Source organism: Microtus pennsylvanicus, chromosome 3, assembly GCF_037038515.1.
Source record: "Microtus pennsylvanicus isolate mMicPen1 chromosome 3, mMicPen1.hap1, whole genome shotgun sequence".
NCBI classification, from domain to species: Eukaryota; Metazoa; Chordata; class Mammalia; order Rodentia; family Cricetidae; genus Microtus; species Microtus pennsylvanicus.
Genome location: NC_134581.1, coordinates 5806392 through 5829134, shown reverse-complemented (window position 1 = coordinate 5829134; position 22743 = coordinate 5806392). Strand labels below are relative to the sequence as shown.

Below are 22743 nucleotides of genomic sequence, written 5' to 3'. Positions count from 1 at the left end.
GTGAGCCAGACTGCCTGACTAACCTATGCGGTCACTCAGATAAACTTCCCGGAAGCTCTCAGACATGCCCTTGCAAGGGCCGCCTGATTCGCCCGTCAGCTGCCCTAGTTGTAGCTCGCTGGCAAGGCTTCAGCCATTCATATCTAATCCTACATACTGATTAATGGAGGTGGTTTCACTTTCATTGTCCCTCTGTGGCAGCCTGTCTCTGGTGGCAGGGCCAGAAGCCACTCACAAGTCTGTGGCCATTTATGGGCAAAGGCAGAGCCCTGCTGTGCTCATTCAGAGTCTACCGGATCTGTCTAGGGGTGGGAGTAACGTCCTGCATTGTGAGCTTGGCCAACACCACCCTAACATCTGCTGACTGCCTCCCGTGTCTTCTTTCTTGGTGTGTGTGTGTGTGTATTATTGTGTGTGTGCATGTTCAGAAGGGTGCAGATAGGATTTCTCACTGGCCTGGATCTTACTGATCAGCTAGTAGGCTGGCTGGCGATTAGCCCCAGGGTTTCACCTGTCTTCACTTCCTCGGTGCTGGGATTGAAACTACACACCACTGTGCCTAGCTTTTTTTTTTTTAAATGTGGTTTCTGGGGCTCACACTCAGCATCAAGTGCTTTACAGACCCAGTCACCTCCCAGTATCCTCATCTTTACACACAGAGGTAAGACCTACCTGTCCTCCTGTTTCCTTCCTTCCCAGGCCATTGCCATCAGCAGGTGGATACGATGCCGTTCATTGCTGTCTCTCAAGGTTGACCGGCTCGTCCTGACGCTCTCCTCTGGAGAACAAAAGCTCAGTATTCCCACAGCTCGGCAGAGATGAGCCCTAAGCAAATGTCTGTGCTTGCCGTTGCCGCTCACTGGGCTTCCTTCCCCCTGCAGACCCCTCTAGTTAGTAACGCTCCTCTTTTCTGTCCCCACTCTTGGGGACAGAAACCAATGCCAAGGCCAGTAGGCATTCTTTGTCCTCTGCTGATTGTCCACAGTGGCCTTTCTCCTGGACAAACTCTCCCCTCCGCTGGTGTGATGGTCCATCTTCACTGTCAGCTAGACTGGATTGGAATCGCCTGGGAGACACACCTCTGTGGTTTGGTGTGGGTGTTTACAGAAAGGCTAGCTGAGGAGGGAAGCCCCACTTTAAATGTGATAGCCGAGCACCATGTTCACCTCTTTCCTTCCCGAGGGCAGGTAGAACATGACCGGCTGCCTTGCATGCCTGCTGCCATGCCTTCCCCACCGTAATGGATGGCATCCTCAAACCGTGAGCCAAAGAAACCCTCCCTCCTTCGAGTTACGTTGGTTAGGTGTTTGGCATTCACTGTAAATGGAGTTTTCTTTGGGTTGCCAGCTCACATAAAATGACACAGAGACTTGTTATTCATTATGAAATTTTGACCTTAACTTAGGCTTGTTCCTAACTTGTTCTTAAAACGTAAATTAACCCATATCTTGTAATCTGCATTCTTTTATGTGGCTCGGTTGCCTTTACTCTGTATTGCCCATCTGGCTTTCTCTCCATCTGGCTGGAGGCTTTCCTTTCTTCTTCCCAGAGTTCTCTCTCTGCCCTGAAGTCCCGCCTACACCCCTGCCCTAGCCATTGTCCATTCAGCCTTTTATTACACCAATCACACCAATACTTTTTCACAGCATGTATAAATATCCCACAAGAGGCCAAAGGAGTGAGGAAAACAATGAACTAACAGCTTGTAGGATGCCTTCCCTTACTGAATGGCTCACACCCTTTCCCTTGATCTTTGACTACTGTAGGGTCTTAAGATCTGCCTTCCTCTTCACCCCATGCTCTCGTCTGTCTCATGATTTTACACACCCATGCACGCCCATGACTTCTATGACCCCACCCTCAGCCCCCACCCCCACAGATCCAACTGTGTGTCTACCATCTCCACCTGGATGGAGGTTGAACCAGAGTCTCAAATGGGGTGCTCTCAAGCCTGAACCTCCGATTAGCCTGTCATTCCTGCTCTTTCCACGGTGGCTTCCGCGTCGGTCGGGAGCTCTGTCTTCTTCCACACTGATTGGGAGACTCTGCAGCTGTACCTTTAGTTCTACGCTGGGCCTTCACCAAAGGCTAAGGAGCCACACTCAGTTCTAGAACGTGCACTAGGTCTTCAGGGACATCTGAGCAGTACTTGCTAGACTCTAGCGGACTTTCAGCTGTTAGAAACAACACAATTCTTGCATGTTGCCAGTCCCTTAGATGTGATTTTTCCTCTAAGTCCTTGACCTATAAGTTTGTTGTAAGTAAGGCTTAAACAGAATAGCTCTCAGCAGTGGCGGATACTCTCTGAGTAGCCAATACCGTTAATATCATGCAATGACTTTTCAGTTATGTGACTTTAAATTGTTATAATGAAATGTGCACATTGCGGGGTGAGGGGGCATAAGTGTGGGTGCCCACGGAGGCCAGAGCAAGTATGGATCGCTTGGAACCAGAACGACAGGCATTTGTATTTGTGAGCACACGAATATGGGTTATGGGATTTGAACTCTGTACCTTTATAGAATAGTCCCTTTCTGTAGGCCCCTTTGAATGACTTTTTAAAAATTCTATATCCCCACTTTGACGTTTTTCATTCTTAACCTCAACATTCAACTTCTATTCCAAAAGAGAGGGCCTGATGATGTTGCCCAGGTCTCCTCACCGCTCAGACTGCAGACGCTTCTCACAGCACTGCGTCAGGGGACTGCCACGTCAGGGGACTGCTGCTGGCCTTTTCCATATTGTTCTTTTTCTTCCCAGCTCTCGGGTGTCTTCAGGTGTTGGTGTCCCACGTCTCTATCAAGCTTATACCCAAACTTTTTCGGCAAAGGTCCCCAGTGCCTTCTATGTAAAGACAATAACAAGAAAGAGTGATGAGCTTTGCCGAAGGGGCCCAGAGTTGGAATGTGATGAGGAGATTCTTGTATGTCCGAACTTTCCATGCACGTACTAGAAGTGTGTAACATGAAGAACAACAAGCAGAGGCACCAGACTAATGCGGCATGCATGGGACCACAGGCCCGTCCTCATTTCAGCAGTCCACCCCTCCACCTCTGGACTCGGGATGGCCATGGTTGGCTTCTTCAGCCACAAGTTTATTAAAGGCAGTGCTACTCTGGGGACGGTGAATATGTCCGCTTTCATCTCTGTCAAGGTGGTAGACTGAGCTTCACAAGAACCCACTGTGTTCTGCCACAGATATTGGCCACTTAATTTTGACTGCAACTCGCTTTTAGAGACAAAACAAGAACCAAAGCCCAAGATGCTGAAAGCCCCATTAAGGGGTGAGCACAGTCAGGGTGAGGCAGAGCCCGGTCAGGAACTGGTCTGTCACGTCCTGTCAGTCACAGTTCTGCAAGCTGAGGTCGCAGCTGAGCAGTGGGGAAGGTTGACCCCCACGCAGTTACAGTTACAGCTGTGCTGAGGTTTAACATATATGCAATAAACTGCATACAATCCGGGGTTGGCGAGATTGCTCAGTGGGGTAAAGGCGCTGGCGGCACTGTATGGCAACCTGAGTTGGATCCTGGACTCCTCAGGGCAGCGGGAGAAAGCTGATCCCACCAAGGTTTCCTCTGACCTCTCCTGTGACCTAATCTCCTGCTTTCTCCTACCTTTTAGTAATCCCTCCATGTTAGGGATTGATCAGGATGTTACCCACAACTCTGGTCTTTCAGCGCATGAGCCTCAAGCCTTTTATTTGTGAGATGGGGAGGATACTTCAGAGCCAAACCAAGGACTTCAGAAGTTGTTGAGTCTGGGGGTTCCCCCCAACTTTGGATAGAAGCCCTTTGTTAGAAAATGTTTTGCTAAGATTTTCTCTGGGCCTGGTTTATATTTTTCCTTTCTGTCTGGAGAGTAAAAGCTTTGATTCCGATTCGGTCCTGTTTGTACTCTACAGTTTGTAAATTCTATTGTACACTTTAAAAATCTTATTTACGTCTGGAGTTTTCTGTGGTGTGGTTAATATTGTCAGGGGGGCGGGACCTGGAGTCATCTGCGAGACCATCTCCCAGCCATGACCTCTAGAGAGTTTCTAGATTGGGGTGGGAAGACCCAGGGGTCCCCGATGGAGTAAGGAGGAAGTGAGCAGAGCACAAATATTCTTCTGGCCCTCTCTGGTTCTTGATTTGGGGGTGCAATGTGACCAGTTGCTACAAGTTCCTCCTTCGCGCCATCCCTGCCTGGAGGGACTGTGCACTCAAACCATAAGGTAAATAAACCTTTTTGCACTTAAACTGCTCCGGTCAGTGTTTGCCACAGAATGAGAAGCGTAACGGACACTCTCGATTTACCCCTTTGGCAGGTCATTCTACTGCTTAGCCCATGAACTGATGTTCCCCAGTTATCTCTTGTTTCATCTTTAAGCTAAGGCCCCTTCGTCATTTGGATTGTGGTAATCGCGTTTCTTTCTGAGAATACCACCTCGTCAGATCTGCTCAGTCTATTGGCCCTGGTTCCTCCGAAGTAAGTTTTACATCAGGTAAGATCTCTCTTGCATGGAGATGCATTTCCATGGTTGTATTTCATGGTGTTCCTTAGGTGAGGAATCATCTTGGTGCACAGGGCTAGTTAGTCCAAGGGGCAGTGAACACATGGTATTGATCTGAAAGTGTCTCCTGGCACCTCAGCCTTTCTTCCATTAGCCACTCAGGGCCACTCTGGCCCGGTTTCTGGTACCTGTAGGCTCTCTTGGTACCTCTCATATCTTCCAGTTCCTAACAAGAGTCCTTTTTGTATGTGATTCTAATGCCTTTCATATGTCAGGGGATCTGAAGGATTTTGTATCTCGAAGGAAACTCCAGTTTTCCAGCATGACTATGGCTCAGAACCCCATCTTGTCTCATTTCCTGAGACCTGTGCTGGGAAGGAAGGCTGTAGCTGACGCTTGTTCCCACAGCACCAGTGGGAAGGCGGTAGCTGACGCTTGTTCCCACAGCACCAGTGGGAAGGCTGTAGCTGACGCTTGTTCCCACAGCACCAGTGGGAAGGCTGTAGCTGACGCTTGTTCCCACAGCACCAGTGGGAAGGCTGTAGCTGACGCTTGTTCCCACGGCACCAGTGGGAAGGCTGTAGCTGACGCTTGTTCCCACGGCACCAGTGGGAAGGCTGTAGCTGACGCTTGTTCCCACGGCACCAGTGGGAAGGCTGTAGCTGACGCTTGTTCCCACGGCACCAGTGGGAAGGCTGTAGCTGACGCTTTTCCCACAGCACCAGTGGGAAGGCTGTAGCTGACGCTTGTTCCCACAGCACCAGTGGGAAGGCTGTAGCTGACGCTTGTTCCCACAGCACCAGTGGGAAGGCTGGAGCTGACGCTTGTTCCCACAGCACCAGTGGGAAGGCTGGAGCTGACGCTTGTTCCCACAGCACCAGTGGGAAGGCTGGAGCTGACGCTTGTTCCCACAGCACCAGTGGGAAGCTGGAGACAGGGCCGGTGCATATAGAGCAAGAACCTCTCAGTTTTCTAAAGTCCAGGCATGCAAAATACATATTCTGTAGGCTAGTGGGCAGTTTGTAGTTTGTACCCCCCATGTGTGTGTGTGTGTGTCTGTCTGTCTGTGTGAGTGTTTCTGGTACCAAACCTAGGGCCCTGAACATGCTAAGCAAGCACTCTCTCTACCACCGAGCTACATCCCTGCCCTGGTTTGTAGCCTCGATGCTTGCCTCTTTCAGCTGGTTCAAGTTGATTACAACCACGTGCTGGAGCCGAGTGACTTGTCATGGCGTGGGAGGAGCTGAGGCTTACTGGAAAAGATAGAAAAATAAGTGAATTGGGCTGTCTAGGTACTTCCCAAAAAATGATTTCAATTCTAAATTAAGTCAAAGTTAAGCATATTTGAGAAACAAAAATAATCTCAAAATGTCACCATCAGGAAAGTCATTTAGATAAGATAATAGTCAGAGGGAGGACAGCTTGGGCCTTGTCTGTCTGGCCTGTGTGGGCCGTTCTTCATGATGCTCTTGGAAACACACAGCTTGGACAAATAGTCACAGTGTCAGTTGTTCATGCTTCACATATTTTTTGTGCATGCGTGCACGTATGTGTGTGTATGCACATCTATGGGGTTTGCACTTATGTGCACTTAGAGGCATTAATATCAGTGGTCTTCGTGTGTGTGTGTGTGTGTGTGTGTGTGTGTGTGTGTGCGCGCGCACGCACATCTATGGGGTTTGCATGTATGTGCCCCTGGAGGTCTTGCTATCAGCTGTCTTCCTTGGTCATTCTCTACCTTCGTTTCTGAGATAGGGTCTCTCACTGAACCTGAAGGTGTACCAGCTGACTAGACAAAATGCCCAGCAAGCCCATCGGAGCCTCCTGTCTCTGCTTCCTCAACACGGGTTTACAGGTCTGTGCCACCACACCCAGCTTTGTGTGGGTGCTGGCATCTGAACTCGGTCTTCATGCTGTCACAGAGGGCACTCAGCCCACTGAGCTATCTCTCTGTCCCATAATTGTCTTTTATTATATACCTTCTGTCATCGTTAGCATCCCTTGTCAAGTTGACATACCTGGGAAGAGAGAACCTCAGCTGGGGAACTGCCTCCATCAACTTGGCTTGTGGTTATGTCTATGGAGCATTCTCTACTTCCTTAGCGATCAGGGAAATGCAAATCAAGACAACTTTAAGATACCATCTTACACCTGTCAGAATGGCTAAAATAAAAAATACCAATGATAGCCTTTGCTGGAGAGGTTGTGGAGAAAGGGGTACACTCACCCATTGCTGGTGGGAATGCAAACTTGTGCAACCACTCTGGAAAGCAGTGTTTCGGTTTCTCAGGAAATTCGGGATCAACCTACCCCTGGATCCAGCAATACCACTCTTGGGAATATACCCAAGAGAGGCCCTATCATACAACAAAAGTATATGCTCAACTATGTTCATAGCAGCGTTGTGTGTAATAGCCAGAACCTGGAAACAACCTAGATGCTCTTCAACGGAAGAATGGATGAAGAAAGTATGGAATATATACATATTAGAGTATTACTCAGCAGTAAAAAACAAGGACTTCTTGAATTTTGCATACAAATGGATGGAAATAGAAAACACTATCCTGAGTGAGGTAAGCCAGACCCAAAAAGAGGAACATGGGATGTACTCACTCATATTTGGTTTCTAGCCATAAATCAAGGACATTGAGCTTATAATTCATGTTCCTAGAGAAGGTGAATCCAAAGACAAACACATAGGCATCCTCCTGAATATTAACCTTCATCAAGCGATGAAAGGAGACAGAGACAGAGACCCACATTGGAGTACCGGACAGAAATCTCAAGGTCCAAATCAGGAGCAAAAGGAGACGAAGCGTGAGCAAGGAACTCAGGACCGCAAGGGGTGCACCCACACACTGAGACAATGGGGATGTTCTATTGGGAACTCACCAAGGCCAGCTGGCCTGGGTCTGAAAAAGCATGGGATAAATTTGGACTAGCTGAACATAGCGGACAATGAGGAAGAATGGGAACTCAAGAACAATCGCAGTGGGTTTTTGATCCTACTGCACGTACTGGCTTTGGGGGAGCATAGGCAGTTTGGATGCTCACCTTAAGAGACCTGGATAGAGGTGGGCGGTCCTTGGGCTTCCCACAGGTCAGGGAACCCTGATTGCTCTTTGAGCAGATGAGGGAGGGTGACTTGATCAGGGGAGGGGGAGGGAAATGGGAGGCGGTGGCGGGGAGGAGACAGAAATCCTTAATAAATAAATAAATTTAAAAAAAAATTGCCACCTTGATGTGGGAAGGTCCAGACCGCTGTCAGCGACGCCATCTCTGGGCAGATGGGCCTGGGCGGTGTGACAAAGTCTACACAGCTGGTACACAGCATTTCTCTGTAGTCTCTGTTTAGCTCCTGCTGCTTTGACTTCCTCAGATGATGATGTAACCTGTAAGCCAGTAGCCTTTCCTCCCCACATTGTTTTTGGTCATGGTGTTGACCACAGCAACAAAACCCAAACCAGAGCACCCTCCGTCTGACCTCAGCTGTTCTGTGTGACTCTGGTTTGGGTGTCTGTCCTATTTAGCGCCTCTCATAACTGAGGGGGGCGTTATTGTTATCTCTCTGAAAAGGCTTACGTAAGTGTAGGGACAAGCCCTGGGCCTGGCAGTCAGTAATAAATCAGGACTTTGCTTCAGGCCTCGTCTCTCAGGCAGTATTTACATCAGTCCCCCCACCATAGAGCCATTCCCACGACAGGGGCATTAGGACAGTCCCCTCAGCTTCCGTGTAGCCTGACTCAGACAGCTATAGAAATGTCTGTCATGAGACTCTGTCTGTCGTCATGTCTGTCATCAGCCCCATGCTTATCAGTTGCTGTCCATACACTGCACTGTGGTTTATTTAATTTAGTCCTGACAGCTACCTAATGAACAGGATGTCCTGTTTACAGATAGGGAGACTGAGTCCTGTAGAGCCATTCTCAAGGTCACACACTGATGCTCTCAACTGAGAGTATATGTTTCCTCAACACACACACACACACACACACACACACACACACACACACACGTGTTGAAGCCTTGCTGTCCTGTGCGGTTTCTGGGGTAAGAAAGATGCTAAAGTCGCGTAGGTGGGGCCCTGACCTGGTAGGCTTAGTGCCTCTGCAGGAGCAGATGCCAGAGTGCACTCGCGTGCCTCTCCTCTCTCAGCCTTTTCCTTACGACGCCAGGGATCGAACACAGGCTCTTACACATGCTAGATGTGATATGCATGACCAGCAGGCAATATCCCCAGCCTCCCCTCTCTCTTCCTCTCCAAAGGAGAGGTCACCTGAGGACATATCAGAAGGGAGCAGGCGAGCACATGTAGGCCTTTGCAGATGTCGGACCTGTGGGGACATCCGTCTCAGGCTTGAAGCTTCTAGACAGGTGAGACCTTCTATTTCTGCTTTTTAAGCTAGGGGCCGTGTGGTGTGTTGTTATGGCTCCCTGAACGGGCAAATGCATCTGACTGACCACTGGGCTCGTTCTTACTCACCACCCTAAACTGTCTCGGAAGTTACACGTTCTCCAGGTTACCATGTGAGTGCATCCCAATAAACCCACTGGAAGTTGAAAGCCCCTTAAGTGGAAAGCGCATTTGACACAGTTGGTATTTGGAACCTTAGGGCTCCTCCTCACCCACCTTAGACACCCCAGAAGGCAGAACTGCCCAACACAAGCCTGTTTTATGATCAAGTACTGGATTTCTTGCATGAGGTAGTGGGTGCTTTCTCAAGTGGAAAAGCGGGACATTTGTAAGGGAGCGCTTCCACACTATTGTAAAGTTAAAAAAAAAATCATTTTTACGTCTCTTTATTTTGACAAGTGATAGGGTAGTTTTATCATTTAAATAAAAGCAAGGAATGCTTTTTAAGCCTATCATTAAGATGGTGTGTGAATCTATTCTAATATCCATGTTTGTCACTAAATGCAGTTTCCCTAAATGTGGATCTCAGTGCCTGGGAACAGGCTGAAAGGTTACACCCAAGAGTAACGCTTGGGCTTTGGCGTTCGAGCACCTCAGTGTGAAAGTCCTCACGTCAGTCTGCCTGCTGTTCATGGTGAAGATTTGGTGACAGGATTTACCTTCCTCTTGAACTTATCAGGATTCCAAAACATTTTATTGTGTATAAAAATATAAGGTCAGGTGATGTTTGAAGACTCGGCTTCAAGTGCATTTAGCCACCTGCCAATCACTTGAGGGTAGGTGTTGTCCCGCGATGATCTAGAAGACCTTTCTCTTTTCCGCTCCTTCTGGAAACACCATAAGGAGCCATCTGGATACTGACCATTTTCTTTCTTCCACATGGTGTTGGCTGACCTCTTCCTCAGCTCTGCTGGCAAAGTTAGCCCCTCACAAAAGCCAGGACTGGAGGGCGGGACTGGCCAAGAGACTGGTAATGGTGGCTGCTTCCGCTGTCCAGTGAAGTCCAAGTGTTCTTCTCAGTTGGCGAGCAGGCGGCTTTGTGTGCACCGATTCCAAAGCTCCCCTCACTTCTTCCCTTTACTGCCCCACCCCATTCATCTTGGGTTCGAGACAGAGTTTTACCATTTACCCCTGACTAGCCTGGAATTCCTTCTGTAGAGTAGGATGGCCTCAAACTTACAATGATCCTCCTGCATCAGCCTCCTGAGCAGCTGGGATTGCAGGTGTGCACTACCTTGCCAGGTTTGGCTTTCTCTTTATGACAGGCTTTTATTTTGACTGGTATCGTCAGCTTTATGGAGGTACCATTTTCTACCTCCGTGGTAGACTATCTGCAAACAATTCAAACAATACAAAGGATGGATGGATGGATGGATGGATGGATGGATAAATAGATGGATGGATGGATGGATAGATAGATGGACGGGTGGGTGGATGGATCTATGAGTGGATGGATGGATGGGTGAATGGATAAATAGATGGAAGGATGGGTGGATAGATAGATGGACAGGTGGGTGGATGGATCTATGAGTGGGTGGATGGATGGATGGATGGACGGACAGGTGGATGGATGGATCTATGAGTGGATGGATGGATGGATGGATGGATGGATGGATGGATAGATGGACTGGTGGATGGATGGATCTATGAGTGGGTGGATGGATGGATGGATAGATGAACAGGTGGATGGATGGATCTATGAGTGGATGGATGGATAGATGGATGGATTGATGAATTGATGGATCAATGGATTGATAGGTGATAGATAGGAAGGCAGTCTCAACTATAATTATTGTCTTCTGCTTTTCTGTTACTGAAATAAATTCCTACGACCAAGGCAACCTATAGAAAGAACGGGTTTAGTTGGGCTTATGGGGGGGATAATGGTCCATGATGGAGCAGAGGCACAGTGATAGAAGCAGGAAGCTGAGGGCTCACATCTTGAGCCAAATCAAGAAACAGAAAGAGAGCAAACTTGAACTGCTGCTCCAAGCCTACCCCAGGAACACACATCCTCCATGAAGGCCACACCTCCTAACCTCCCTCGGACGGTGCCACCAACAGGATCTCAAATGCCTGTGACTATGGGGGACATCCCTTTCAGACCATCCCACATTGCAAACCCGGGAAAATTCCGGCTTTCTCTTTGTGTGCTGCGTGCTTGCAGCTGCAATTTGCAAATAAAGATCACCTTGAGTGTGCCGTCAGAGGAGGAGCTCGGGTTTACTCATGCACGCCGCAGGTGTCAGTTGCAGGCTGGCAGGTAAGGCCGTGTGCTATCCAGTGATAATGCACTCACTGGAGGGGCTGATCCCAGCAGCCGTGGCTGCACTATGAACTCCAGTGCTTTCCACAGCCCGACCACGTAGAATACCTGTCTAGGCCCCACGAGGAAGATGAACCCACCTGGTGAGCCTGCTCTTGTGGGTGGACTGGAGCTTTTGGAGGTTGTTTTGGGGAGGTCTGGAGTGTTTGTGAAGGTAGCCTGACCTGGTTTCACGTCCAGATCCCCACATGTTCTCTGGCTCCTCTTTACAGATTTGAAATAGGAGGTGGGGAGATGGAGGCAGGAGGGGTCCCTGAGACTCATTGGCCGGCCAGCCTAGCCTACTTAGATGGTGCCAAGCCAGTGAGAAACTGTCTCCAAAAAGGTACACACTGCCTGAAGAACAACACCCAAGATTGTCTTCTGGCTTACACACGCACACACACACACACACACACACACACACACACTCACACACGCGCGCATACAGGATTTGCAATAAGGTGAACTTCCTCATAAGCAATGGGGTTAGTGGGTGATTAAGATATTCACTGACTTAAAAATTAGTCAATTTTTCCTTTTTGCATTTTAGCTGAATAAATACCCACATGTCTAGAGCTGTTTTTTTTTTCCCACAAAACACCTTAAATGGTTGAATTAAATATCAACCTGAGCAAGGGATGGCTTGACCGGCAAGAAAGTAAATACTCAGAAGCCAAAAATAATGAAAAATTCTAACACAGAGGAAACATGGGTGATGAAATCAGCCCCAGCCTTGGGTGTATCTGGATCTAAGGGGACCTCACACGTGCCAGGGAAAGCAGGCAAAGCCAGGGACACGAGCCTGGGGTTCTGCCAGACCCGTGGCCCCAGATCAAGCTGAACTCCTTAGGAGATGAACTGGGATAGCCTGCCCCTCTGAAAGAGACATCCAGAGTTGTTCTGGTTTCACCCGGAGTTGTTCTGGTTTGGTTTCTGCACTGGGATAAACACCATGACTAAGTCTTTCCCAGTTGGGTTGTGACTCCAGGCAGAATGTAAATTTGAATAAAATGGGAAGTCAGCGTTCAGGAGCACCAGAACAGCCTGCGCTGGGTTATATCTGCCTCTCTATCGCCTACATCTGTCCACTGTAGACCTACCTATCTATCCATCCATCCACCTGTTATCTATTACCTATCTGCCTATCTATGATCACCTACTACTTATCTCTCTGTAAATTCGTTGTCTGTCACCAGTCACCTGTCTAAGCCAGGCATTAGGTCACAGCAAAGGTAGATCAGCAGAGCCCAGGCGATTGCCAGAAAGAAGCACAGTTTGTCTGTGGAAAAACATGTTCCAAACAAAGACAAAATTCCAAGGACCGTGAAATCACAGCCAAAGCTTACAACACGCACGAGGAAACAAGCTGCACAGAGAGTGAGCCTACAGAGGCTGCAGGCTGGAGAGGTGCACTTACAGCCTCCACATCCTGGTTGATCGAAGCTGCAATAGCTAAAGGCTTGAAGGAAGCCGTCAGAATGTGACTAAGGGCACAGAGACAACTGTGAAATCCCAGCCTTGGGAGGCGGCAGTGAGGGTTTCAGGCCACCCCGGGTTATATAGCAAGACCTTGTCCAATAAAAAGTACTATTAAAGAGAAAGAGACCAGCATGACTGACAGTTTTTAAGACCAAAGGGATGCAACTCACAGATGAATATGTGCTTAGCATGTGCAGAGGCCCTGGGTTAATCCCAGCACAGAGGCAGAAGGGCTATGCACAGTTCTTTAATTAAAAATACAGCTGCGAGCAGGCTGACAGCTCCCGCACAGCGCGTGTGTGCACACGCACACACACGCGCACACATGGTCTTCCCTCTCAGATTCATTTACTTCCTTTTAAACCCACTGAGGTCACTTTGTGCTCCCACGAAGGGACATTCACTAGAGTTTGAGCATCCTGTCTGGGCTCTCATCTCTGAAGGCAATGGACTCCCTCCCCCAGTGGCCACCAGTTGCCAATAGCTCTTCAGCTGGGGGTGGGAGTTGTGAGCCCCTTTTCCCATCAGTGTTGAAAGTTTGTCTGACTTGATCTTGCCCATGTCTTGTGCGTGGTGTCACAGCCACAGCAGCTGTCCTATTGTATCCAGAAAATACCTGTTTGCAACAGCCCCTCTACTCAGCCACCTTACAGACAGGAAAATTTATCCTGGCAGGGAGGAAACGGAGCTCACTACCAATTGCTGATGTCAGACAATATGAATAACTAGTAATTGTTCCCTTTGTACAATTTTTAAACCACCCCGAACAGCTCATCAGTAGGTTTATCAGTTTATTGGTATCTTGATTGCTTTGATTTACCAGGCTTTCAGAGCTGGTCAGACCTTGGATGTAAGCCCCTGTGCTTTATTTCAGAGTCTGTGGAATATTCCATGGTCAGGACCACAATGCAGAACCGGGGATCTCTCTCCTGGGGCCATGTCTTCCCAACCCCAGTTGCTTAACAACTCGGCTCCTGGGCCTTACCCCTCAGTGGCCCCAACACAGCTCCCTGCTTGTGACTCTATATATTTCTTTGATTTTTGTGATTCCCAGGAACAGGTGTTACAGAAGGCTATGAGATACTGTGGGGGTCTTGAAAGTAAACCTGGGACCTCTGCAAGAGCAGCAAATGCTCTTAATGGTTGAGTCAAACTCTTTATCCCCAAATCTATTTTTTTGGTGCTGCCCTGGATTCTGATATATAGTCAGGTGTAGGAGCCCCTATTTTATGAAACGAAAGGCAGCAGTTTTACCAGTATCACTTTTAGGTTTAGTTCATAGCGATTGTAATCAGTGTGTTTTAGAAAACAGATCCTAACCTCTTTTAAAGATTCATCTATTTACTGTTTTCCTGCATGTATGCGCATGACTTACATCCAGTGCCTGCGAAGGCCAGAAGAGGGCGATGGATCTCCTGGGGCTGGAGCTGTTTGTGAGCCAATCTGTAGGTGTGGAGAATTGAAGCCAGGTCCCTTGCAAGAGGAGGAAGTGCTTTTAATCTCTAAGCCATTTCTCCAGCTCCCAGTTCCTAACCTTTATAAAGGCTACCTTACCTCTTAAAAATTTGGTAAAATCTGTGGGTCTTTCCTTAAGGCGTGCACACACACACACACACACACACACACACACACACACACACACCTTTGCACAGAACTTAAGTTACTGTACTAGTGAGCATTAACTGCTAACCTGAAACAACCTGAAGTCACCTGAGGAGATTTCCATTGAAGGATTGTCTCCATCAGGTTTGTATGGAGCGTGACTGTGGGGATGGTTGTTAACCGATGTGTGAGGGCTCAGACTGTGAGCGGTACCATTTCCTGAACAGGTGACCTTAAGTCATATGTACAGCTAGCTAAGCATGGATAAAACAAGCCAGCCACGAAGCCCGTCACATAGTTCCCCCATGTTTTCTCCCTCAACAATTGCCTTGGCACCATGCCTTGCCTTTCGACAGAGTAACCTTAAGCTGGGATAGACCCTTTCCTGTCCTGAGTTGCGTTTGGTTGTGGTGTTTATTACAGTAGCGGTAGCCCTGAGATAGCAGGATCACATCAGAACCATGCAAATGATCTGAATACAGCGGCCTAGGACAACTGTGCTTATTGTCTAACAATCCTGCAGGTCAGGGGGCTGCGGGGCGCCAAGGCATCCCTGGGCCGCCTTCCCAGAAGCAGTAGGGGAGAAGATGCTTCACTGTAGCAGTAATAAAAACGCTGAGACAGATATTGAGGTTCAACCTCAAGGTCAGAAAAGCAAAACAGCCAGCCACTGGCTCTTACCTCTACCTCAGTCTGAAATGGCGATCCTGCCTCCAGGAATCTCAGAATGAGACTGTGTCTGAGAGCTGTCTCCTCCCATATTTTCCTCCTTCTCTAGTGCTGGGATTAACAGTGTGCACCACTGTTTCTATATCAAACTAGTGTGGCTACTGGGATTAAAGGTGTGTGTCACCACTGCCTGGTCTGTAAGGTTGATTAGTGGGACTGTTGTACTCTCTGATCTTCAGGCAAGCTTTATTTATTAAAATAAAGATGAAATATCACTACATTTCACTGTCTCCCGTGTTTTTGAAGCTGCCTGAACTCTTTGGCCCGTGAACCCCTCCAGTGGCCCTGCTTCCTTTATCATGGCTCTTCTGATGACAGCCAGGAGAAGCTGTAAAGATCTCTGTGTTTCGACTCGACTGATTAGATAATTCTGAATCTCCGCCCCCCCTCCCCCCCTCCCCAGGATCTTGTGCCGTTTGTTATAAGGGCAAACCTAATTAGAAAGAAAAAGACCGAGCAAGCATGTGTTTAGTATGAGTGAGACTTTGGCGGGGGAAGGGGGAGAAATGGGAGGAGCAGGGTCAGATTTTACCTGAGCGAAGGGTCAGTTCAGGAATAACATTAAACTGGGACCAGTCAACTTTATAGAGTCAAAGATAAAAAGCTTGTCAGGGCGTGGGCTGGGGTGGCCGGGCTTGTTGGACGTGTATATAATTTGTTGCAAGATCTGGCTGCAACGTTGCGTGTCTGACAAGTTGGAAAGCACTGACCAGGTCAGGGAGTATGGAAGGACAGAACTCTCTTCCCTTTCACAGGACGGATTCTTATTAACATCTTGAGTGTTTGCCTCTGAAAAAAGAGCTTCCAGATGGGCAGGATCAGACTATTCCCCCATCCTTCACTCTGGTGACTTTGGGTCTTAGTGTGAGGCTCAAGGGTAACACAAAAGGAGAGAGCTGGGCCCCCGACAGAATCAGGGATATGGGAGAGGATGGAGTTCACTGGGGTCCAGCGCCTGGTCCAGTACCAGATCCAGCCGGTGTTCGTGGCGCCACGTCCAGCAGGGGGCGCTGCGGGCCTGTCCCGCCCGGGCCTCCCGGGCCGCCCACCCCGCGGGCGCGCCTCTCCTCAGTCCAGCGCCGCCCGGGCCCGGGACCCGCTCCTTCCGAGCCCTCAGACCTCTCCACCGGGATCAAGAGGACGCGGCCCGCTGGCGGCCACCCCCGGCCTCACTCCGGCTCGCAGTGCAGCGCATCACCGCGTCCCGGGCTCCGACTCGGAGCGCACGGCTCTCGCCCCGGGCAACAGCGTGTCCCGGGAGCCCCGACTGTGGGGCAGGACGCAGGGCGGCAGCTTGCTGGGGATGGGCGGCCCGGCTGCGGCGTGGACGGGCGCCGGGGGGCTCCGAGCGCTGCTGCTGGCGCTGGTGGCCGCGGGGGTCCCGGCCGGCGCCTACAACCTCGACGCGCAGCGCCCGGTGCGCTTCCAGGGCCCGGCGGGTTCCTTTTTCGGCTACGCGGTGCTGGAGCACTTCCACGACAACACGCGCTGGTGAGTGTCTCCGCGGCTCCTCGACCCCGGCGGCCACCCCGCAGTCCCGCAAGGCGGCAGCCGCCTTTCCGGCTTCTTCCACGCCGCCTCCCGTGGGGCCGATTTAAATGTCTGGCGGCCACGCTGACATCCTGGCCTGCTTCAGGAGACCGGGGCAGGGGGTGGGGGTGTCCCTGGGGTCCCTGCTCTCCCGGTGCTATCAGGCGCGGCTTCGCTCTCGCCTCAGCAAAGTTACTTGGGCTGTATGTACTCGAGGGGCCGCCGCAGGCTGGCCAACCGCCCCGGATACCCCCCTCCCCGAAGGGCCCCCAGAAGGCCGGACGCCTCTCGGGGATCACTCCATGTCCTTCTAGAGCAACTGCATGCGCAGGAAACAGAGTTTGGAATGGGTCCTGGGGAACACGGGGATCTTCAGGCCAGGTACCCGGGGGGGGGGCACAAAGTCCCAAAAGAATCTGGGATGCAGGGAAGGAAGGCAGGGAAGCCCCCCCAAGGGGGCTGTGCAGCTGGTGGTTAGCATGGAGCTCATCTTCCACGTGCCACCCCAATCTGGCGACAGGATTTAAGAGGATGAAGTTTTGTTTGGATCAGGGGTTCAGTTGCTGACAAGACTAGATGGGTGGGCCTGCAAAAAAGAATAAGTCTCTCCTTTATTAAGCATCATTAGCGAAGTCAACTGACCCCACAGCAGGAGTGCTTAGGAGATGGGTACTCGCTAGCCCACTTCCTTGGAATAAAGCAGCCGCACCACGCCCACCTTTTCTTTGCAGCGAGAGTCCAGTTGTCGGTAGCTCCCAACCTCGTTTTAGATGACGTGTTGCTGTGGGCCCAGGTGACAGCTAGTTTGAGTTGATGGTGTTATTCAATGTGAGCGAGCATCCTTAGAGGCAGCATGCTGGGAGATTAGTAACGCGTGTGCTCTGGGCATGCAATACATCGGGAAACTACTCAGAGCTGGACACTGCTGAAGGAAATGAGGGCTTGTGGATGGGGGTCCTCCAGAACCCTGGGGAAAGGAAACTTTGGGACTGTCCTTATTAACAACCGTGACCTTAGGAGAGCGGCCTCCAAGAGAAGCAGTTTTTAAAGTCCGTGTGTGTGGCTCTCATCTACATCCCTTCCTGACATTCATTCTAGTGACCAGCCTCCCCTGCTTCCTGCATCTGCCAAACCCTTCCTTTGCAAATCGGGCAGAACATTGTCCTATGTTTGGCAGACTCCAGGTCCACTGTGGGCTCTGGGTTTGGTACAGATTACGGCTGGGTAGAAACGGTTTGTAGAATTCAACCCAGAGCCCCACAAAGTGTGGCATTGGCATTAAGCATATGGAAGGAACTGTCAAAAATAGAAGGGTTGTTCTGGGTAGGGGGGCTGCTAAGGAAAGCAATGGGAACCAGAGCTTGTGTGGACGACTGTGCCCTGCAACAATCCTAGGGTTCCAGGGAGAGGGATCAGGCTCCTGTCACCTGGTCACATCCTCTCCAGCTGGAACGACCAGATAGGAGGAGATCCCCCAGAGACAAGGTGTTGGTCTTGCTTTGATTTTGAAAGACGCTGTGAATAGATCTCAGGGGAAAGGTGGTTGGCTTGATGCTGAGCGCCCAGTCTACATTGTAGGTGGCAATCCTGGGGCTTGACCTTGCTTGTCAGGAGAGGGTCAGGCATCTCTGTGGGGACAAGCAGCTGGCCTGCTGAGCTCAGACATGTCCCCTCCTGCCCAGCCACTCCCTGCACTGGATCGCTGATCTCCCAATTTTCAGTGGCCCCCTGAATTTTACTATAAAAATCTCTTTGAAGCTGTTTGCCCTCTCAGCACAATGCCCTATTTTTAGTCTTTTCTTACCTTCTTCTCTTGGTGCTTCTCAAAACCTTTTCTCCCTGCGTTTTTCTTCTTTTCTTACCTTCTCCCCGACATTTTTATCTTGGCTCTCAAGTATGGTGTCTTCTGACACTGCTTTCTGCTCGGAGGCATGTGGACTTGGAAGCGGGAGATACTTCCCATTTCCTCTCTCCTACTTTTTTCTAGAACTAGATCTGTTAAGGTTAATGGAACTTCAGACAAAGACTTACGCCAGCCCCACTGGCAGCCCCGTGTTTACTTTTATTCCTATACTTTTAGAATAATCTTAAAGCTGGTCGCTGTAAATTCGTAGGAGTCCAGTCTTGTGAAATATGCATCTACCCCAAATCTTTGCCCTAACTCTCAACTCTGGGGTTGGTTGATTGAGTTGGCGACTGATTCTAAGTCTCTCAGTATTGGACAACCCCTGAGCCCGTTGTTCCCAGTTGTTTAAAATTGTAATAGCATGTATAAGCATTCTCACAATGACATACTGTGGACATTCTTAATTATTTCCTCCCAATCAATTCCTGGAATCAGAATTCCTGGGTCAGCAAGCATGACAGTTGTACAGTATTCTGTATTGTATCAAAAAAGTTCTCATGAAACGGGAAACTCCCGGGGCATTCAGGTCCTGGAGTTTGGTAGCTGTTTAGTCTGGTGCAGTGGGAGAGTAGAGAGAATCACATAGAGTAACTTAGAAAGTTCACCGTCAGAAGGTGAGGGGTTTCTACCAGAGAAGACACTGAAATCTGCACAGGAAAAGATAACTCGTGGGGTGGTGGTGGTGCACGCCTTTAATCCCAGCACTTGGGAGGCAGAGGCAGGTGCACCTCTGTGAGTTCAAGGTCAGCCTGGTCCACAGAGGTGAGTTCCAGGACAGGCTCCAAAGCTACAGAAAAGATAACTGATGTTAAGTAAATCTGGGTGTGGATCATTCTTTATCTTCTTAGTCCTTACGTGATTTGAGACATTTGTTTCATGCTGTTGAACTCCCTGTTTCCCAGGTGAAAGGATGTGTTGTACACAGGGCAGGGAATGTGCTAGAGAGGACAGGGAGAGCCCAGACACCAGGTGGTGGAGCCAAGGGGTCCAGGCTGTGCTATAGCACAAGGGCTGTTACTGTCGCAGACGCCTGAGATAGTAATCTTACACAGAGAAACCGTTCCTCTTGGCTCACAGTGTAGACTTTGACTTATATCCACGGCTGTTGGCCCTGCTGCTTTTAGCTCTGTGGTGTCTGGGTGCACCCCGGGGGTTGCAGATGCAGGGGCATACCTAGAGGAGGAAGGGACTGGCTGCCTCTTCAAGAGTAGATCCCTAAAATTTCCCACAGATCTAACTTCAGAAAGGTTTACCGCCTCTAATAATAACCAGCTGGGTCCAAGTCAGATCTGTAGCCTGGTTTTGTTTTGTTTGGTTTCATTTGGTTTGGTTTTTTGAGACAGACAGGATTTCTCTGTATAACAACCCTGGCTGTTCTGGAACTAGCCTGGAACTAGCTCTTGTAGAACAGGCTGGCCTCGAACTCACAGAGATCTGCCTACCTCTGCCTCCTGAGTGCTGGGATTAAAGGCGTGTGCCACCACTGCCCAACTAATCTGCAGCCTGCTTTACAAGGCCCGCAGTTGGGTGTGTGCCGCAGAGCTTATGAAGAACCCCACAGGGAGCTGTCAGCTCTTGGGTCTGTAACTGAGTTCTTTATGAACCCAATCTGCTTCTTCTTGGGGGAGGTCAATGCCTGTGGAGAGAACGGGGGTGACCTTGCCTTTCAGAACCCCTGTGTGGAGTCTGGTCCCTGTCATCACATTCTACCCAGGACACAGCCAAATTCAGCTTTGTTCAAGGCACTTATGTGACAGACCTTTGTCACCATACCTTGGATGGCAAGAGCTGTCCCCGTGGCGGATGGACCATACAAACCCGATGACATTTGTATCAGTTTTGATGCAGACATGAAAGTGGCTGAGTGTTCTTCTTTCTCTGATGACACCCAGAGAGCGTCTGCACACTCAGAACTCTCTCGTCCCCACCCTTGCCAACCCTGCTTCTTCTGGCACCCTTTGAACAACAGAAGTAGGTGCCAGGGAACATAGACAAAGCCAATTTCTGTCCCCCTCCCTAGCAGCTTCTCAGCTGCACAGCCGACAACTGTAACACTCTGTGATAAAAATAAATGGAGCCTGGTCCCCCCTCCCGTCCCTGCCCCATGCTCTAGAGTCCAAAGTGGTTGGGTGCGCTGGCTTCCTCTCCAACGACACGCTTCCTGCTTCTCCTGGGACAGCAAGACTGCTGTGTTCAGTCACTGAACGAACATTTGGAAGTGGCAATCTGGCCCGAGCATCACTGAGAAAGGAGTCAGAGCAGATCCAAGGTTCCATTTGCATTTAGAGCTGAGAACCCAAAGTTCTGACAGGGCTGCCCAGTGCTGTTTGACACCTGCCGGCGGTACTGACGTAGATACAAATGGACTTAAACAAAATTAAGAATTCAGTCTCACAGTCATGCATGAGGGGCCACATGGCTAGTGGCCATGTCTGGGACAGCCCAAATTGGGAAAAGCTCATCACGCCCACAAGCCCCTACTGACTAACGGGCAAGGCAAGAAAAAAAGGAGACCCAAGGAAGGACAAAAAGTCGATCCTTAGCACATTTAACTATGAAATCCTCTGCAAGGTGCTTACATGGAAAATGTGCGGAGCGTGGAAGGGGGTGAGCTCTCTTTTTGTCTGCAGAACGCTGATGTCGCCTGTTTTGTGCTAATGGAAACGTCACCACTGTTTCTGGGCTCTCGCCTTGTGCCTCATGCAAAGTTATCAGCTGCACCACAGGCTCCAGATGAGGGGAGGCAGACATGGGATGTTTACTCAGAGGGAGGAGGGGGAAATTCCTAAGGAGGTGAAGGATTTGGAAAGAGGGCCTTGGGATTTGGGGCTCTGCTCCCCAACCCCATCTGGCCTTGTCAATCTCTGTGAGGAAACATCGGAAGTGATACAAGCCCTGCCATCTCACAAGCTCCCAACCAATGTCAGCTCAGCGAACCCCTCTGCTCAGCTCTGAGCTCCCAAGGGACGGCATTCAACCACTTCCTCAGAGGCTTCTCTGGATAGCTGTACTCAGACCAGACCTCTCTGGTCTTGCAGAATGTGTTTCCTCAATCTCCTGGGGGTGGGGGTGCGAAAAGCACACGCATGTGGTCTCCGTTCTAAGGGGAACCAGAAGGTTTCCCTGAAGGCCCTGAGAGCAGGCAGGGTGCTGTTTCCCCAGCTGGTGCTGAATCACCTTTTTGCCCAAGGGAGAACCTTCCAGGGCCAGAGGACAGACTGAGTGTGAGAGCGTGAAGGGCTGTCACAGCCAGCTCCTGTCCCCTGTGACAAATCTGTTCTGATAACGTGTGGAAAGCTCTGTGTTCGTGTTTATTTAAAGCAGGAACAGTGTTCTCAGAGATCGTTTACCTCCAACGGAGTTGACTATAACTTTCAAAAACGAAAAGAATTCCTTCAGAGAGTGTTGCTGGGGAAGGCTGACAGGCCAGCCGTATTCACAGGCGTAACTGAATTTGGTTAAGTGTGTATATGTTGGTGTGTGCTCATGCACATGTGTCAGCATGTACGAGCCCAGAGGACAACCTGAGCTGCCATTCTTCAGACTCCGCCCCCTTTGCTTTTTGTGGCTGGGTCTCTTACTGACCTAAAACTTGCCAAGGAGGCTAGATTGGCCAACTGGCCAGCTCCAGGAATCCCAGAGTCATGATTATAAAGAAGCATATGTCACCACACCTGGCTTTGTAGTGTGGGTTCTGGGGACTGAAGTCAGGTCATCGGGGTCGGAAGGCAAACCCTGCCAACTGAGTCTGCTCCCCAGCCCAATTAGCCGAGTCTCCCTCCACTGCAGACAGCCCCGGAGACTTAGACATGGCAATGGGCTTTGGAGATGACCTGGAAGCAGGGTCCACATTATTTTGCCACCAGCTGGCTCTCGGGGTCTCTTTCTGATGTCAGAGGGTTCAGGAGAGGGACATTGAAAGCACAGAGCGCTCCCTAACTTTGAACCACTGAGGTCTAGGAACTGTAGATCTTTTTAAGCAAGTGGATTTGGCTGACAACCAAGGTAGAACAAACGGTTTTATTCACCGCCTTCATTTGTACCAGAAGAAGTCGTAGGGAGTGAGAGCGAAACTGAGTGAGGGGGAAACTGAGAGTCGGAAGGGGCTCATTTGGTCCCCAAGCTCTGCTCTTCTGGAGAGACAAAGGAACTTGTGTTGTGTGTGAGTTTAGCAACAATGGCTACAGCAACAGGTGGGAAATGCGGCTCCTGGGTAGCCCGCAAGGCGTCAGGGGTGAGAGCAGATGGAGGGAATAAGTTTTGTGTTTTTTTCGTGTCCCTGT

The 22743-nt window shown here is 49.9% G+C and overlaps 1 protein-coding gene across 1 annotated transcript in view; it reads left to right on the top strand.

Moving 5' to 3' along the window:
• Nucleotides 1-16086: 16086 nt before the first annotated feature.
• The window catches only part of Itga9 (integrin subunit alpha 9), a 307991-nt gene continuing 301334 nt past the window's right edge, over nucleotides 16087-22743 (top strand). The window contains exon 1 of the mRNA XM_075964201.1: nucleotides 16087-16515. Coding sequence (XP_075820316.1) covers nucleotides 16328-16515 — 188 coding nt within the window. The 5' untranslated portion in view covers nucleotides 16087-16327. The remainder of the gene's footprint in view (nucleotides 16516-22743) is intronic.